At 48.5% G+C, this 18,308-nt stretch overlaps 1 protein-coding gene across 1 annotated transcript in view; it reads right to left on the reverse strand.

Moving 5' to 3' along the window:
• The window catches only part of SOS1 (SOS Ras/Rac guanine nucleotide exchange factor 1), a 487,602-nt gene that overhangs the window by 176,339 nt on the left and 292,955 nt on the right, over nt 1-18,308 (reverse strand). Inside the window, exons 5-6 of the mRNA XM_063918018.1 lie at nt 11,860-12,069; nt 10,908-11,051 (exon numbers count right to left, since the gene is read on the reverse strand). Of these exons, the coding sequence (XP_063774088.1) occupies nt 10,908-11,051; nt 11,860-12,069 (354 nt within the window). The remainder of the gene's footprint in view (nt 1-10,907; nt 11,052-11,859; nt 12,070-18,308) is intronic.

Below are 18,308 nucleotides of genomic sequence, written 5' to 3' on the forward strand. Positions count from 1 at the left end.
GCTCGTGAATTTTTTCCCATACTGCCTCCTTGTCGGAGGGAGACCTTGGTAAAGCAGCCTTCAGGAGCCTGCGCAGGGGAAACGTCTCGACATTCCAAACTGTACCCCTGGGATACTACTTGTAGGATCCAGGGGTCCTGTACGGTCTCAGCGTCATGCTGAGAGCTTGTCAGAAGCGGTGGAACGCTTCTGTTCCTGGGAATGGGCTGCCTGCTGCAGTCTTCTTCCCTTTCCTCTATCCCTGGGCAGATATGACTCTTATAGGGACGAAAGGACTGAAGCTGAAAAGACGGTGTCTTTTTCTGCAGAGATGTGACTTAGGGTAAAAACGGTGGATTTTCCAGCAGTTGCCGTGGCCACCAGGTCCGATGGACCGACCCCAAATAACTCCTCTTCCTTTATACGGCAATACACCTTTGTGCCGTTTGGAATCTGCATCACCTGACCACTGTCGTGTCCATAAACATCTTCTGGCAGATATGGACATCGCACTTACTCTTGATGCCAGAGTGCAAATATCCCTCTGTGCATCTCGCATATATAGAAATACATCCTTTAAATGCTCTATAGTCAATAAAATACTGTCCCTGTCAAGGGTATCAATATTTTTAGTCAGGGAATCCGACCAAGCCACCCCAGCTCTGCACATCCAGGCTGAGGCGATCGCTGGTCGCAGTATAACACCAGTATGTGTGTATATACTTTTTATGATATTTTTCCAGCCTCCTGTCAGCTGGCTCCTTGAGGACGGCCCTATCTATAGACGGTACCGCCACTTGTTCTGATAAGCGTGTGAGCGCCTTATCCACCCTAAGGGGTGTTTCCCAACGCGCCCTAACTTCTGGCGGGAAAGGGTATACCGCCCATATTTTCTATCGGGGGGAACCCACGCATCATCACACACTTCATTTAATTTTTCTGATTCAGGAAAAACTACGGTAGTTTTTTCACATCCCACATAATACCCTCTTTTGTGGTACTTGTAGTATCAGAAATATGTAACACCTCCTTCATTGCCCTTAACGTGTGGCCCTAATAAGGAATACGTTTGTTTATTCACCGTCGACACTGGATTCAGTGTCCCTGTCTGTGTCTGTGTCGACCGACTAAAGTAAACGGGCGTTTTAAAACCCCTGACGGTGTTTTTGAGACGTCTGGACCGGTACTAATTGTTTGTCGGCCGTCTCATGTCGTCAACCGACCTTGGCGCGTGTTGACATTATCACGTAATTCCCTAAATAAGCCATCCATTCTGGTGTCGACTCCCTAGAGAGTGACATCACCATTACAGGCAATTGCTCCGCCTCCTCACCAACATCGTCCTCATACATGTCGACACACACGTACCGACACACAGCACACACACAGGGAATGCTCTGATAGAGGACAGGACCTACTAGCCCTTTGGAGAGACAGAGGGAGAGTTTGCCAGCACACACCAAAAACGCTATAATTATATAGGGACAACCTTATATAAGTGTTTTCCCTTATAGCATCTTTTTTTTTTATATATTTCTAACGCCAAATTAGTGCCCCCCCCTCTCTGTTTTAACCCTGTTTCTGTAGTGCAGTGCAGGGGAGAGCCTGGGAGCCTTCCCTCCAGCCTTTCTGTGAGGGAAAATGGCGCTGTGTGCTGAGGAGATAGGCCCCGCCCCTTTTTCGGCGGCCTCGTCTCCCGCTCTTAACTGATTCTGGCAGGGGTTAAATATCTCCATATAGCCCCCGGAGGCTATATGTGAGGTATTTTTAGCCAAAAAAGGTTTTCATTTGCCTCCCAGGGCGCCCCCCTCCCAGCGCCCTGCACCCTCAGTGACTGCCGTGTGAAGTGTGCTGAGAGGAAAATGGCGCACAGCTGCAGTGCTGTGCGCTACCTTAAGAAGACTGAGGAGTCTTCTGCCGACGATTCTGGACCTCTTCTCGTTTCAGCATCTGCAAGGGGGCCGGCGGCGAGGCTCCGGTGACCATCCAGGCTGTACCTGTGATCGTCCCTCTGGAGCTAATGTCCAGTAGCCAAGAAGCCAATCCATCCTGCACGCAGGTGAGTTCACTTCTTCTCCCCTAAGTCCCTCGTTGCAGTGATCCTGTTGCCAGCAGGACTCACTGTAAAATAAAAAACCTAAGCTAAACTTTTCTAAGCAGCTCTTTAGGAGAGCCACCTAGATTGCACCCTTCTCGGCCGGGCACAAAAATCTAACTGAGGCTTGGAGGAGGGTCATAGGGGGAGGAGCCAGTGCACACCACCTGATCCTAAAGCTTTACTTTTTGTGCCCTGTCTCCTGCGGAGCCGCTATTCCCCATGGTCCTTTCAGGAACCCCAGCATCCACTAGGACGATAGAGAAAATGGCGCTGGTGAAATTTGAACCTTAATGGACCCCAATTTGAGGCCCATAGACACTCCTGTTTGCAAGAAATGCAGGAATCGACCGAGTTGAGATTTCTTCGTGGGGCCTTCCTGGCCTCACACCACGCAACATATTTTCGCCACATGTGGTGATAATGTTGTGCGGTCACCTCCTTTCTGGCTTTGACCAGGGTAGGAATGACCTCTTCCTGAATGCCTTTTCCCTTAGGATCCGGCGTTCCACCGCCATGCCGTCAAACGCAGCTGCGGTAAGTCTTGGAACAGACATGGTACTTGCTGAAACAAGTCCCTTCTTAGCGGCAGAGGCCATAAGTCCTCTGTGAGCATCTCTTGAAGTTCCGGGTACCAAGTCCTTCTTGGCCAATCCGGAGCCATGAGTATAGTTCTTACTCCTCTACGTCTTATAATTCTCAGTACCTTAGGTATGAAAAGCAGAGGATGGAACACATACACCGACTGGTACACCCACGGTGTTACCAGAAACGTCCACAGCTATTGCCTGAGGGTCTCTTAACCTGGCGCAATACCTGTCCCGTTTTTTGTTCAGACGGGACGCCATCATGTCCACCTTTGGTAATTCCCAACGGTTTACAATTATGTGGAAAACTTCCCCATGAAGTTCCCACTCTGCCGGGTGGAGGTCGTGCCTACTGAGGAAGTCTGCTTCCCAGTTTCCATTCCCGGAATGAAACACTGCTGACAGTGCTATCACATGATTTTCCGCCCAGCGAAAAGTCCTTGCAGTTTTTGCCACTGCCCTCCTGCTTCTTGTGCCGCCCTGTCTATTTACGTGGGCGACTGCCGTGATGTTTTATCCCACTGGATCAATACCGGCTGACCTTGAAGCAGAGGTCTTGCTAAGCTTAGAGCATTATAAATTTACCCTTAGCTATATTTATGTGGAGAAAAATCTCCAGACTTGATCTCACTCCCTGGAAATTTTTTCCTTGTGTGACTGCTCCCCAGCCTCTCGGGCTGGCCTCCGTGGTCACCAACATCCAAAACTGAATGCCGAATCTGCGGCCCTCTAGAAGATGAGCACTCTGTAACCACCACAGGAGAGACACCCTTGTCATTGGATATAGGGTTATCCGCTGATGCATCTGAAGATGCGATCCGGACCATTTGTCCAGCAGATCCCACTGAAAAGTTCTTGCATGAAATCTGCCGACTGGAATTGCTTCGAAGGAAGTCACCATTTTTTTTTTTTTTTTTTTTACCATGGCCCTTGTGCAATGATCCACTGATTTTAGGAGGTTCCTGACTAGCTCGGATAACTCCCTGGCTTTCTCTTCCGGGAGAAACACCTTTTTCTGGACTGTGTCCAGAATCATCCCTAAGCACAGGAGACTTGTTGTCGGGATCAGCTGCGATTTTGGAATCTTTAGAATCCACCCCTGCTGTTGTAACAGTATCCGAGATAGTGCTACTCCGACCTCCAACTGTTCCCTGGACTTTGCCCTTATCAGGAGATCGTCCAAGTAAGGGATAATTAAGACGCCTTTTCTTCGAAGAAGAACCATCATTTCGGCCATTACCTTGGTAAAGACCCGGGGTGCCGTAGACAATCCAAACGGCAGCGTCTGAAACTGATAGTGACAGTTTTGTACCACGAACCTGAGGTACCCTTAGTGATAAGGGCAAATTTGGGACATGGAGGTAAGCATCCCTGATGTCTCGGGACACCAGATAGTCCCCTTCTTCCCGGTTCGTTATCACTGCTCTGAGTGACTCCATCTTGATTTGAACCTTTGTAAGTGTTCAAATTTTTTTAGATTTAGAATAGGTCTCACCTAGCCTTCTGGCTTCAGTACCACAATATAGTGTGGAATAATACCCCTTTTCTTGTTGTAGGAGGGGTAATTTAATTATCACCTGCTGGGAATACAGCTCGTGAATTTTTTCCCATACTGCCTCCTTGTCGGAGGGAGACCTTGGTAAAGCAGCCTTCAGGAGCCTGCGCAGGGGAAACGTCTCGACATTCCAAACTGTACCCCTGGGATACTACTTGTAGGATCCAGGGGTCCTGTACGGTCTCAGCGTCATGCTGAGAGCTTGTCAGAAGCGGTGGAACGCTTCTGTTCCTGGGAATGGGCTGCCTGCTGCAGTCTTCTTCCCTTTCCTCTATCCCTGGGCAGATATGACTCTTATAGGGACGAAAGGACTGAAGCTGAAAAGACGGTGTCTTTTTCTGCAGAGATGTGACTTAGGGTAAAAACGGTGGATTTTCCAGCAGTTGCCGTGGCCACCAGGTCCGATGGACCGACCCCAAATAACTCCTCTTCCTTTATACGGCAATACACCTTTGTGCCGTTTGGAATCTGCATCACCTGACCACTGTCGTGTCCATAAACATCTTCTGGCAGATATGGACATCGCACTTACTCTTGATGCCAGAGTGCAAATATCCCTCTGTGCATCTCGCATATATAGAAATACATCCTTTAAATGCTCTATAGTCAATAAAATATTGTCCCTGTCAAGGGTATCAATATTTTTAGTCAGGGAATCCGACCAAGCCACCCCAGCTCTGCACATCCAGGCTGAGGCGATCGCTGGTCGCAGTATAACACCAGTATGTGTGTATATACTTTTTATGATATTTTTCCAGCCTCCTGTCAGCTGGCTCCTTGAGGACGGCCCTATCTATAGACGGTACCGCCACTTGTTCTGATAAGCGTGTGAGCGCCTTATCAACCCTAAGGGGTGTTTCCCAACGCGCCCTAACTTCTGGCGGGAAAGGGTATACCGCCCATATTTTCTATCGGGGGGAACCCACGCATCATCACACACTTCATTTAATTTTTCTGATTCAGGAAAAACTACGGTAGTTTTTTCACATCCCACATAATACCCTCTTTTGTGGTACTTGTAGTATCAGAAATATGTAACACCTCCTTCATTGCCCTTAACGTGTGGCCCTAATAAGGAATACGTTTGTTTATTCACCGTCGACACTGGATTCAGTGTCCCTGTCTGTGTCTGTGTCGACCGACTAAAGTAAACGGGCGTTTTAAAACCCCTGACGGTGTTTTTGAGACGTCTGGACCGGTACTAATTGTTTGTCGGCCGTCTCATGTCGTCAACCGACCTTGGCGCGTGTTGACATTATCACGTAATTCCCTAAATAAGCCATCCATTCTGGTGTCGACTCCCTAGAGAGTGACATCACCATTACAGGCAATTGCTCCGCCTCCTCACCAACATCGTCCTCATACATGTCGACACACACGTACCGACACACAGCACACACACAGGGAATGCTCTGATAGAGGACAGGACCTACTAGCCCTTTGGAGAGACAGAGGGAGAGTTTGCCAGCACACACCAAAAACGCTATAATTATATAGGGACAACCTTATATAAGTGTTTTCCCTTATAGCATCTTTTTTTTTTATATATTTCTAACGCCAAATTAGTGCCCCCCCTCTCTGTTTTAACCCTGTTTCTGTAGTGCAGTGCAGGGGAGAGCCTGGGAGCCTTCCCTCCAGCCTTTCTGTGAGGGAAAATGGCGCTGTGTGCTGAGGAGATAGGCCCCGCCCCTTTTTCGGCGGCCTCGTCTCCCGCTCTTAACTGATTCTGGCAGGGGTTAAATATCTCCATATAGCCCCCGGAGGCTATATGTGAGGTATTTTTAGCCAAAAAAGGTTTTCATTTGCCTCCCAGGGCGCCCCCCTCCCAGCGCCCTGCACCCTCAGTGACTGCCGTGTGAAGTGTGCTGAGAGGAAAATGGCGCACAGCTGCAGTGCTGTGCGCTACCTTAAGAAGACTGAGGAGTCTTCTGCCGACGATTCTGGACCTCTTCTCGTTTCAGCATCTGCAAGGGGGCCGGCGGCGAGGCTCCGGTGACCATCCAGGCTGTACCTGTGATCGTCCCTCTGGAGCTAATGTCCAGTAGCCAAGAAGCCAATCCATCCTGCACGCAGGTGAGTTCACTTCTTCTCCCCTAAGTCCCTCGTTGCAGTGATCCTGTTGCCAGCAGGACTCACTGTAAAATAAAAAACCTAAGCTAAACTTTTCTAAGCAGCTCTTTAGGAGAGCCACCTAGATTGCACCCTTCTCGGCCGGGCACAAAAATCTAACTGAGGCTTGGAGGAGGGTCATAGGGGGAGGAGCCAGTGCACACCACCTGATCCTAAAGCTTTACTTTTTGTGCCCTGTCTCCTGCGGAGCCGCTATTCCCCATGGTCCTTTCAGGAACCCCAGCATCCACTAGGACAATAGAGAAAATGGCGCTGGTGAGTGCTGAGGAAGAAGCCCCGCCCCCTCAGCGGCGGGCTTCTGTCCCGCTTAAATGTACAATTCTTGGCGGGGGCTCATACATATATACAGTGCCCAACTGTATATATGCTAAACTTTTGCCAAAGAGGTCCCAATTGCTGCCCAGGGCGCCCCCCCCCCCCCCCCCCCTGCACCCTTACAGTGACCGGAGTATGTGAGGTGTGTGAGAGCAATGGCGCACAGCTGCAGTGCTATGCGCTACCTCAGTGAAGACTGGAGTCTTCTGCCGCCGATTTCGAAGTCTTCTTGCTTCTCATGCTCACCCAGCTTCTGTCTTCCGGCTCTGCGAGGGGGACGGCGGCGCGGCTCTGGGATCGGACGACGAGGGTGAGATCCTGTGTACGATCCCTCTGGAGCTAATGGTGTCCAGTAGCCTAAGAAGCAGGACCTATCTTCAGAGAGTAGGGCTGCTTCTCTCCCCTCTGTCCCACGATGCAGGGAGTCTGTTGCCAGCAGAGCTCCCTGAAAATAAAAAACGTAACAAAATACTTTCTTACAGCAAGCTCAGGAGAGCTCACTGAACAGCACCCAGCTCGTCCGGGCACAGATTCAAACTGAGGTCTGGAGGAGGGACATAGAGGGAGGAGCCAGAGCACACCAGAATCTAAATTCTTTCTTAAAGTGCCCATGTCTCCTGCGGAGCCCGTCTATTCCCCATGGTCCTTACAGAGTTCCCAGCATCCACTAGGACGTTAGAGAAAAGTGTAACAGCGTAACATTAAGGAAACTGTGCAATAGACTTATTGTCCATCGGTTTACTTTAAAAACAGTTTATCACAGGGTCGAATAGTAACCCCTGCCTCTCTGAGACAGGGGTACCGGCACTACCACTCCTGTTTCCAGGAGGGATTGTACAACCAGGTGTAGAGCTTGCGCTTTCAACGGATCCGAAAGGATAACCGTTGAACAGAACTGGCGAGGGGGACAACTCTTGAAAGAGATTACGTACCCGTGAGAGACAACTTCCTGCACCCAGGTGTCTGAAGTGGTCTTTAAACATGCCTGGGAGAACTACAGAAGTCGGCCTCCCACCCTGGGGTTCCCCAGGGGAAGGCCCGCCCCCTCATGAAGCGGCCCAGGATTGATTCGATTTAGGCCTAGTGGGTTAGGAAGCACGAGCCTGTCGCAGATACGCTTGACCCTTTGCTTTCCCTGGAGGTCGAATGGAACAGAAGGTAGTACTCTTAGCCTTCGGAGCAGAAGGATTAGTATTAGGGAGACACGCAGTCTTAGCCGTAGCCAAGTCAGCTACGATCTTGTTCAGATGTCCCCAAATAGGATGTCTCCCTTAAAAGGGAGCACCTCCAAGCTCTTTTTGGAGTCCAGGTCTACCTTCCAGGACCTCAACCACATAATTCGACGACCCAGGATAGATGTAGTAGAAGCCTTGGCCCCCATTATTCCTGCGTCAGAGGCCGCCTCCTGAATATAATGGGAGGCTGTGGTAATAAAAGACAGATATTGTCTGTCAGTGACAGAAAAATCCTGAGGCAGGATTTTGGCGGGTTCACCACAGGGACAATATGTGGCTGTAATGGCACAGGAAGGCCAACAGGGGGCGTGAGACGCGTCACCAGTGTAGATAGTATATTTGAAAATGCTTCCCAGGGTGGTTCCTGAGCGGCCACAGGTGCTGCGGGCTGGCTGGGAGATATAGGACACAGAGTGCCTGAACCAGTAGCTAAAACTTCCCCCTCAGGGAAATCCATGGTGCAAGCACTGCATGATGCAGGAGCATCTGCGGATTTCTCGCCCTGTGTAGCAGACATTATAAGGAATGTAGCCTTAAAGCGTGACAGTACAATATTTCCAGACAAATATAATAGCTGCAAATACCCCCCTGTGTTATGTGACCGTAAAAACCAAGCACAGAGGATTTAAGCGGTGCGAGGTGACTGAAACACACAGTGAAAAATACAAAACAGTATATCCTGTGGAACACTGGGGCAGATGTATTAACCCGGAGAAGGCATAAGGAAGTGATAAACCAGTGATATGTGCAAGGTGATAAACACACCATCCAATCAGCTCCTAACTTAAATTTACATATTGGAGCTGATTGGCTGGTGCGTTTATCACCTTGCACATATCACTGGTTTATCACTTCCTTATGCCTTCCCCAGGTTAATACATCTGCCCACACTATATGGTATATGAGACCCTGACGCACTTAGCACCCCAGGGTACATAATATAGTGATAGCAATATATGTGATACACTGAATAGAAACCACACAGCAGCTATAGGCACACACAGTCACAGGTACAATGCAGAAATTATTTCATATAACCAATAAAACTGCATTGGACTAATAATACTACATATAGAAATGTATGTATACAGATATAACAATGCACAGTAAACACTGGATGTATATCACAGAACACTTGTACTAAATATTCATATAGTAGTACACTTGTTCTTAACTAACACTGTCTAAACAACATGTAGAATACTTAAGTGTCCTGTAAATGCACAGCCCTGATGAGGTAGGCGGCTTTACAGAGGAGACAGTGCCCAGCAGTCCCAGGATCAGCGCAGCTATGTGAAATGGCGACCAAACGCTGACAGGGAGAGAAATGCAGCTCCAGGGCGGGAACATCTGCTGTAGATGGTGCCTGGGGCTGGGGGAGGGGCTACAGGTCAGCGCCTTATCCCCTCTGCTGGACTTCACCACCGGTTGCTATGGATCCTATAACAAACAGATTTTTGTAAATCCGACCTATGCTACCTGCCCTGATGGATATTGTGGTGTCCCTGCACGGCCACAGTGTCCACGCCAGCAGCGCTGTCCGTCTCCTGGGACCGCAATTTACCGGCGGATCCCACCTGGGGGACCCTCTTATTTCCTCCCTGAAGTGTGGCCACGTGATCCAGGAGAGCAGTAGCGGTGATGTGTGCCTGATGACCAGAGCGCCTCCGCTCTAAGTACCAGGCTGCAGGAGTATACAGCACCGCTTAGGGAGGTGATGGAGTCGCAGCACAGAATGTCAACATGACATACACTGCAACTAGTGCTTGTGCTGCGGCCCTTGACGTCTTCTAAAAAAGCTCTTTTCAGGGCTGCCTAGCGCAGCCCCCCCTGTTAGTGACCTGCACTGCAGGCACCAACTTACAAACTGAACTCCAGTGCCTGGAGGCGGTGCAGTGCATCCTGGGTACAGTCAAAGCTTTAGCCTGTTGGTGCTGCGGCTCAAGATCCAACTCTACACCCCGATGTTATTCCCTGTGGAATACCAGTGTACCCCGCTGCAGAAATATACTTATTTGTGTAATTTTATATATGGGCATTGCAAATAAAACCTTTTGAATTCTACATTTTTATATCTGGTTCGTGTGTATATTTAGAACCTGTGTAAAATGTGACATCGCTTTACTGCAGTGACAAATAATGGACATATACTGTGAAGATTGTACAGTATGTAATTCAAAGTGGTAAAACAATTGTAATAGGCCCGGTATAACGAGGGAAAGCTAGGGAAAAGTGTGTGTACTGTAGTTAACAAGATTATTGTGGACCAAGATAGCGAGTGCATGGTAGGGTGCACTGCGTACCCAGTATCCTATAACTGTGTGTTCCAGAGTGGTACAATTTCAGCAATATCTGATTTTTATTTTGTCTGGCCACATATGCATACTCTGTCAGCCAGTTACTACACTCTGAAAGGGTAGCAGTTGATTTACCGACAGACACAATACCGACGTTCATAATCCCAACAGCTATTGACCGACAGTCAAAACACAGACACGGAAATAGACATTCATTATGCCGACATGTTCAAAATGCTGATACAGTCAGTATACAGACATTTGAAATGCCGACATGTCAAAGTGCGGACATGCATTTTTAAGGAATTTTTGTACCAAAACAGAGTTGTTCATACTTTGCCATCCCAGTGGACCTGGATAAGGAATAAAATAGTATGCAAGCGCAGCGAAGCACCATGCCCGAAGCATGGCAAGAACAGCGAGCCATGCATGGGACGCGGTACACTTAGACGGTGTCCATGTCAACTTATGTCGACATTGACACACAAAAAAACAAACCGAAAAACTCATGCCGGTATTAGGAACATGTCGGCATAATGAATGTCAGTATTTTGACTGTAGGGATGACAGTCGGTATTGTGTCCGTCGGTAAATCATACTGAATCCCTCTGAAAAAGGAACTCACATGAATGAAGCAGGATTCCAGAGATTTTCCCTTTAAAAATCATATGTCAGGATGTGTATTAACAACTTACAGTATGAGCAATATCTCACCTCTGCTAAATCCTCAAAGCAGCTTCCTACTAATGGGTGAGGACTGCCTTCATCTGTCATTTCCACGGTGTCTTCAATAAGGCCAAGTAGCTTCACACTAAGTTCATGGATATCAACGATTCGACTAAATATATTTTCTACATCCTAAAGAAAGACATTTATTGATGTTAGAGTGTACAGCTGTCAGCAGATATAGAAGATTTCAGTTGCAGATTGTTTCCATTACAATACCAAATTCAGCTGATAAATTATGTTTGGCTGATAACTACACAACACAACTGCATACAGTCCACTTTATAAAGTACTTCATCCAATCTTCTTTTAACAGGTTGAAAATTATTCAACACTTCCATCAAGAAAATAAATGAGCTTAGGGCATAATACAGACCCGATCGCTGCAATGGCAGCGATCGCAGTCTGAAGCCCTTTGGGGATTGCACGTGCGCAGCGGACACACTGTGAGTGCACACCCCGTGAAGCCCAATGAGATGGGAAAGCATCACAGGGCTGCGATTGCATCTGCCTGAGTGACAGGCAGACGCAGTAGCGAGGCAGGAGGGGGCGTGGCAACGGTGTTAGAACGCCGTTGATGGGGCACGGTTGGTAAAACGCAGGCGTGTCTGGACCGCTACGGCTGCGTGACGTCACACGCAGCCATCGCGACCCGGAACACGGGGGGGTAGCCGCCTGCCAGACAGGTAGTTACTGGGCGGTTGCAAAAGCATTGCCGCCGTGCGAAGCTTTCGCACCCGTGGGGGGTGGTGTGTGTGTGTGTGTGGGAAGGGGGGGGGGCAGGGCCTGACATGCGGGGCGGACTACAAACTGCAAAAACCCATTATCTACAATATTTTTTTTAACTACTAAGTTAAAGCAAATGAATGCTAAAAAATAGAACAAAAAGGTGTCAAAATATATTGTAAAAGAGTCAATTCAAGAAAAGATGAAAACTCACATGAGTTGAAAAGAGTTTTGTGTTTGATGCAAAAGGTTCTCTGAATACTTTGATAATGAGGTTCAGTTCCCTTATATATTGTCTAACTTCTGCCATAAAGGACTTAACTAGGTCGTAATACGTTTGTTCCCCTAAAGTGGATGGCTCTTCATCAGCCAAGGACAACACACTCATGTCTTCTTCATCTTGATGAAACATATCCATCAATACCTGTGGAAAAGAAATGTTTCACAGCTTGAGTACAGGAGACCAAAATATATATATATAAAAAAAAAAAAATGTACTGTATATACATGTTCTGTATATATGCATAAGTAAACGAACACAAAACAAAAATATATCACGCTTAATGGGTCGTTTACCTTACAGCTGACCATGCACTTCCTGATCCTGTAGAGGAGCCCTAGCAATGAGCAGCAGGATGTGGCCGCATACAGATGTATCCTCTTTGCTGCAGTCGCACTAAGCAGCCCACGAGTCTTTTTACACGAAAATGCGTCTTAGTCGCAATGAGACGAAGACACACTAGGAGACTGTTGATTCATTTAATTTGAGACACTTGTACAGTGCATCCGGAAAGTATTCACAGGGCTTCACTTTTTCCACATTTTGCCACATTTTGCTATGTTGCAGCCTTATTCCAAATTGGAATAAATACATTTTTCCCCTCAAAAACCTACACACAATACCCCATAATGAAGTGAAAAAATAAGATTTTACTCACCGGTAAATCTATTTCTCGTAGTCCGTAGTGGATGCTGGGAACTCCGTAAGGACCATGGGTATTAGACTGGGCACTCTAAAAGAAAGATTAGGTACTATATCTGGTGTGCACTGGCTCCTCCCTCTATGCCCCTCCTCCAGACCTCAGTTAGGATACTGTGCCCGGAAGAGCCGACACAATAAGGAAGGATTTTGAATCCCGGGTAAGACTCATACCAGCCACACCAATCACACCGTATAACTCGTGAAACTATACCCAGTTAACAGTATGAAATATAACTGAGCCTCTCAACAGATGGCTCAACAATAACCCTTTAGTTAGGCAATAACTATATACAAGTATTGCAGACAATCCGCACTTGGGATGGGCGCCCAGCATCCACTACGGACTACGAGAAATAGATTTACCGGTGAGTAAAATCTTATTTTCTCTAACGTCCTAAGTGGATGCTGGGAACTCCGTAAGGACCACGGAGATTATACCAAAGCTCCCAAACGGGCGGGAGAGTGCGGATGACTCTGCAGCACCGAATGAGAGAACTCAAGGTCCTCCTCAGCCAGGGTATCAAATTTGTAGAATTTAGCAAACGTGTTTGCCCCTGACCAAGTTGCAGCTCGGCAAAGTTGTAAAGCCGAGACCCCTCGGGCAGCCGCCCAAGATGAGCCCACTTTCCTCGTGGAATGGGCTGTTACTGATTTCGGATGCGGCAATCCAGCCGCAGAATGCTCCAGCTGAATTGTGCTACAAATTCAGCGAACAATAGTCTGCTTAGAAGCAGGAGCACCTATTTTGTTGGGTGCCTACAGGATAAAAAACGAGTCAGTTTTCCTGACTCCAGCCGTCCTGGAAATATAAATTTTTAAGGCCCTGACTACGTCCAGTAACTTGGAATCTTCCAAGTCCCTAGTAGCCGCAGGCACTACAATAGGTTGGGTCAAGTGAAAAGCTGATACCACCTTAGGAAGAAACTGGGGACGAGTCCTCAATTCTGCCCTATCCATATGGAAAATCAGATAAGGGCTTTTACATGACAAAGCCGCCAATTCTGACAAACGCCTGGCCGAAGCCAAGGCCAATAACATGACCACTTTCCACGTGAGATATTTCAAATCCACAGTTTTAAGTGGCTCAAACCAATGTGATTTTAAGAAACTCAACACCACGTTGAGATCCCAAGGTGCCACAGAAGGCACAAAAAAGGGACTGAATATGTAGCACTCCCTTTACAAATGTCTGAACTCCAGGCAGTGAAGCCAGTTCTTTCTGGAAGAAAATCGACAGAGCCGAAATCTGGACCTTAATGGAACCCAAATGTAGGCCCATAGTCACTCCTGACTGTAGGAAGTGCAGAAAACGACCCAGCTGAAATTCCTCTGTTGGGGCCTTCCTGGCCTCACACTACGCAACATATTTTCGGCAAATACGGTGATAATGGTTTGCGGTTACTTCTTTCCTGGCTTTTATCAGCGTAGGAATGACTTCCTCCGGAATGCCCTTTTGCTTTAGGATCCGGAATTCAACCGCCATGCCGTCCAACGCAGCCGCGGTAAGTCTTGGAACAGACAGGGCCCCTGCTGTAGCAGATCCTGTCTGAGCGGTAGAGGCCATGGGTCCTCTGATATTATTTCTTGAAGTTCTGGGTACCAAGCTCTTCTTGGCCCATCCGGAACCACGAGTATCGTTCTTACTCCTCGTTTTCTTATTATTCTCAGTACCTTTGGTATGAGAGGCAGAGGAGGGAATACATAAACCGACTGGTACACCCACGGTGTCACTAGAGCGTCCACAGCTATTGCCTGAGGGTCCCTTGACCTGGTACAATATCTAGTTTTTTGTTTAGGCGGGACGCCATCATGTCCACCTGTGGCCTTTCCCAACGGTTTACCAACAGTTGGAAGACTTCTGGATGAAGTCCCCACTCTCCCGGGTGTCGGTCGTGTCTGCTGAGGAAGTCTGCTTCCCAGTTGTCCACTCCCGGAATGAACACTGCTGACAGTGCTAAGACGTGATTTTCCGCCCATCTGAGAATCCTTGTGGCTTCTGCCATCGCCATCCTGCTTCTTGTGCCGCCCTGTCGGTTTACATGGGCGACTGCCGTAATGTTGTCTGATTGGATCAGTACCGGCTGGTTTTGAAGCAGAGGCCTTGCCAGACTTAGGGCCTTGTAAATGGCCCTCAGTTCCAGAATATTTATGTGTAGGGACGACTCCTGACTTGACCAAAGTCCTTGGAAATTTCTTCCCTGTGTGACTGCCCCCCAGCCTCGAAGGCTGGCATCCGTGGTTACCAGGACCCAGTCCTGTATGCCGAATCTGCGGCCCTCTTGAAGATGAGCACTCTGCAGCCACCACAGTAGAGATACCCTGGTCTTTGGAGACAGGGTTATCAGCCGATGCATCTGAAGATGCGATTCCGACCACTTGTCCAAGAGGTCCCACTGAAAGGTTCTTGCATGGAACCTGCCGAATGGAATTTTGCTTCGTAAGAAGCTACCATTTTTCCCACGACTCGTGTGCAGTGATGCACCGATACCTGTTTTGGTTTCAGGAGGTCTCTGACTAGAGATGACAGCTCCTTGGCTTTCTCCTGCGGGAGAAACACTTTTTTCTGTTCTGTGTCCAGAAGCATCCCCAGGAACAGCAGGCGTGTGGTAGGAACCAGCTGTGACTTTGGAATGTATAGAATCCATCCGTGCTGTTGTAGCACTTCCTGAGATAGTGCTACTCCGACCAACAACTGCTCCATGGACCTCGCCTTTATAAGGAGATCGTCCAAGTATGGGATAATTAAAAACTCCCTTTTTTCGAAGGAGTATCATCATTTCTGCCATTACCTTGGTAAAGACCCTCGGTGCCGTGGACAGTCCAAACGGCAGTGTTTGGAATTGGTAATGGCAATCCTGTACCACAAGTCTGAGGTACTCCTGGTGAGGATGTAAATGGGGACATGTAGGTAAGCATCCTTGATGTCCAGGGATACCATGTAATCCCCCTCCTCCAGGCTTGCAATAACCGCCCTGAGCGATTCCATCTTGAACTTGAATTTTTTTATGTATGTGTTCAAGGACTTCAAATTTAAAATGGGTCTCACCGAACCATCCGGTTTCGGTACCACAAACAGTGTGGAATAGTAACCCCGTCCTTGTTGAAGTAGGGGCACCTTGACTATCACCTGCTGGGAATACAGCTTGTGAATTGCCTCTAGCACAGCCTCCCTGCCTGAGGGAGTTGTCGGCAAGGCAGATTTGAGGAAACGGCGGGGGGGAGACGCCTCGAATTCCAGCCTGTACCCCTGAGATACTACTTGAAGGATCCAGGGATCCACCTGTGAGCGAGCCCACTGATCGCTGAAATTTTTGAGGCGGCCCCCCACCGTACCTGGCTACGCCTGTGGAGCCCCCGCGTCATGCGGTGGACTCAGAGGAAGCGGGGGAAGAATTTGATTCTGGGAACTGGCTGACTGGTGCAGCTTTTTCCCTCTTCCCTCGTCTCTGTGCAGAAAGGAAGCGCCTTTGACCCGCTTGCTTTTCTGAAGCCGAAAGGACTGTACCTGATAATACAGTTCTTTCTTAGGCTGTGAGGAAACCTGAGGTAAAAAAATTTCTTCCCAGCTGTTGCTGTGGATACGAGGTCCCAGAGACCATCCCCAAAAAATTCCTCGCCCTTATAAGGCTCTATGTGCCTTTTAAAGTCAGCATCACCTGTCCAGTGTCGGGTCTCTAATACCCTCCTGACAGAATGGACATTGCATTAATTCTGGATGCCAGCCGGCAAAATATCCCTCTGTGCATCCCTCATATATAAGACGACGTCTTATGTTCGCAAAATAGTATCCCTGTTTGACAGGGTTACAGACCACGCTGCAGCAGCACTATCTGCAGGTCTCAGTCTAGTACCTGAGTGTGTAAATACAGACTTCAGGATAGCCTCCTGCTTTTTATCAGCAGGTACCTTCAAAGTGGCCGTATCCTAAGACGGCAGTGCCACCTTTTTTGACAAACGTGTGAGCGCCTTATCCACCCTAGGGGATATCTCCCAGCGTAACTTATCCTCTGGCGGGAAAGGGTACGCCATCAGTAACTTTTTAGAAATTACCAGTTTCTTATCGGGGGAACCCACGCTTTTTCACACTTCATTCACTCATTTGATGGGGGAACAAAACACTGCCTGCTTTTTCTCCCCAAACATAAAACCCTTTTTTAGTGGTACTTGGGTTAATGTCAGAAATGTGTAACACATTTATTATTGCCGGGATCATGTAACGGATGCTCCTAGTGGATTGTGTATATGTCTCAACCTCGTCGACACTGGAGTCAGACTCCGTGTCGACATCTGTGTCTGCCATCTGAGGGAGCGGGCGTTTTTGAGCCCTTGATGGCCTTTGAGACGCCTGGGCAGGCGCGGGCTGAGAAGCCGGCTGTCCCACAGCTGTTACGTCATCCAGCCTTTTATGTAAGGAGTTGACACTGTCGGTTAATACCTTCCACCTATCCATCCACTCTGGTGTCGGCCCACAGGGGGCGACATCCCATTTATCGGCATCTGCTCCGCCTCCACATAAGCCTCCTCATCAAACATGTCGACACAGCCGTACCGACACACCGCACACACACAGGGAATGCTCTGACTGAGGACAGGACCCCACACAGCCCTTTGGGGAGACAGAGAGAGAGTATGCCAGCACACACCAGAGCGCTATATAATGTAGGGATAAACACTATCACTGAGTGAATTTTCCCCAATAGCTGCTTGTATAAACAATATTGCGCCTAAATTTAGTGCCCCCCCCCTCTCTTTTTAACCCTTTGAGCCTGAAAACTACAGGGGAGAGCCTGGGGAGCTGTCTTCCAGCTACACTGTGAAGAGAAAATGGCGCCAGTGTGCCGAGGGAGATACCTCCGCCCCTTTTTCGCTGACTTTTCTCCCGCTTTTTTATGGATTCTGGCAGGGGTAATTATCACATATATAGTGCAGTGCTGTGCGCTACCTTGGTGAAGACTGAAGTCTTCTGCCGCCGATTTTCCGGACCATCTTCATGCTTCTGGCTCTGTAAGGGGGACGGCGGCGCGGCTCCGGGAACGAACACCAAGGACGGGTCCTGCGGTCGATCCCTCTGGAGCTAGTGGTGTCCAGTATCCTAAGAAGCCCAAGCTAGCTGCAAGCAGGTAGGTTCGCTTCTTCTCCCCTTAGTCCCTCGTTGCAGTGAGCCTGTTGCCAGCAGGTCTCACTGTAAAATAAAAAACCTAACATATACTTTCTTTCTAGGAGCTCAGGAGAGCCCCTAGTGTCCATCCAGCTCGGCCGGGCACAGAAATCTAACTGAGGTCTGGAGGAGGGGCATAGAGGGAGGAGCCAGTGCACACCAGATAGTACCTAATCTTTCTTTTAGAGTGCCCAGTCTCCTGCGGAGCCCGTCTATTCCCCATGGTCCTTACGGAGTTCCCAGCATCCACTAGGACGTCAGAGAAAAGGAGATTTATGGTAAGAACTTACCCTTGTTAAATCTCTTTCTGCGAGGTTCACTGGATTCCACAGGGAATAACATCGGGGTGTAGAGTAGGATCTTGATCCGAGGCACCAACAGGCTAAAAGCTTTGACTATTTCCAAGATGCTCAGCGCCGCCTCCTCTATAACCCCGCCTCCGTGCACAGGAGCTCAGTTTTGTTAACCAGTCCAATGCAGCAGCAGGTAAAAGACGACAACCGTTAGTAGCCACATACAGCAC

The sequence above is a fragment of the Pseudophryne corroboree genome, chromosome 4 (assembly GCF_028390025.1).
Source record: "Pseudophryne corroboree isolate aPseCor3 chromosome 4, aPseCor3.hap2, whole genome shotgun sequence".
NCBI lineage: Eukaryota > Metazoa > Chordata > Amphibia > Anura > Myobatrachidae > Pseudophryne > Pseudophryne corroboree.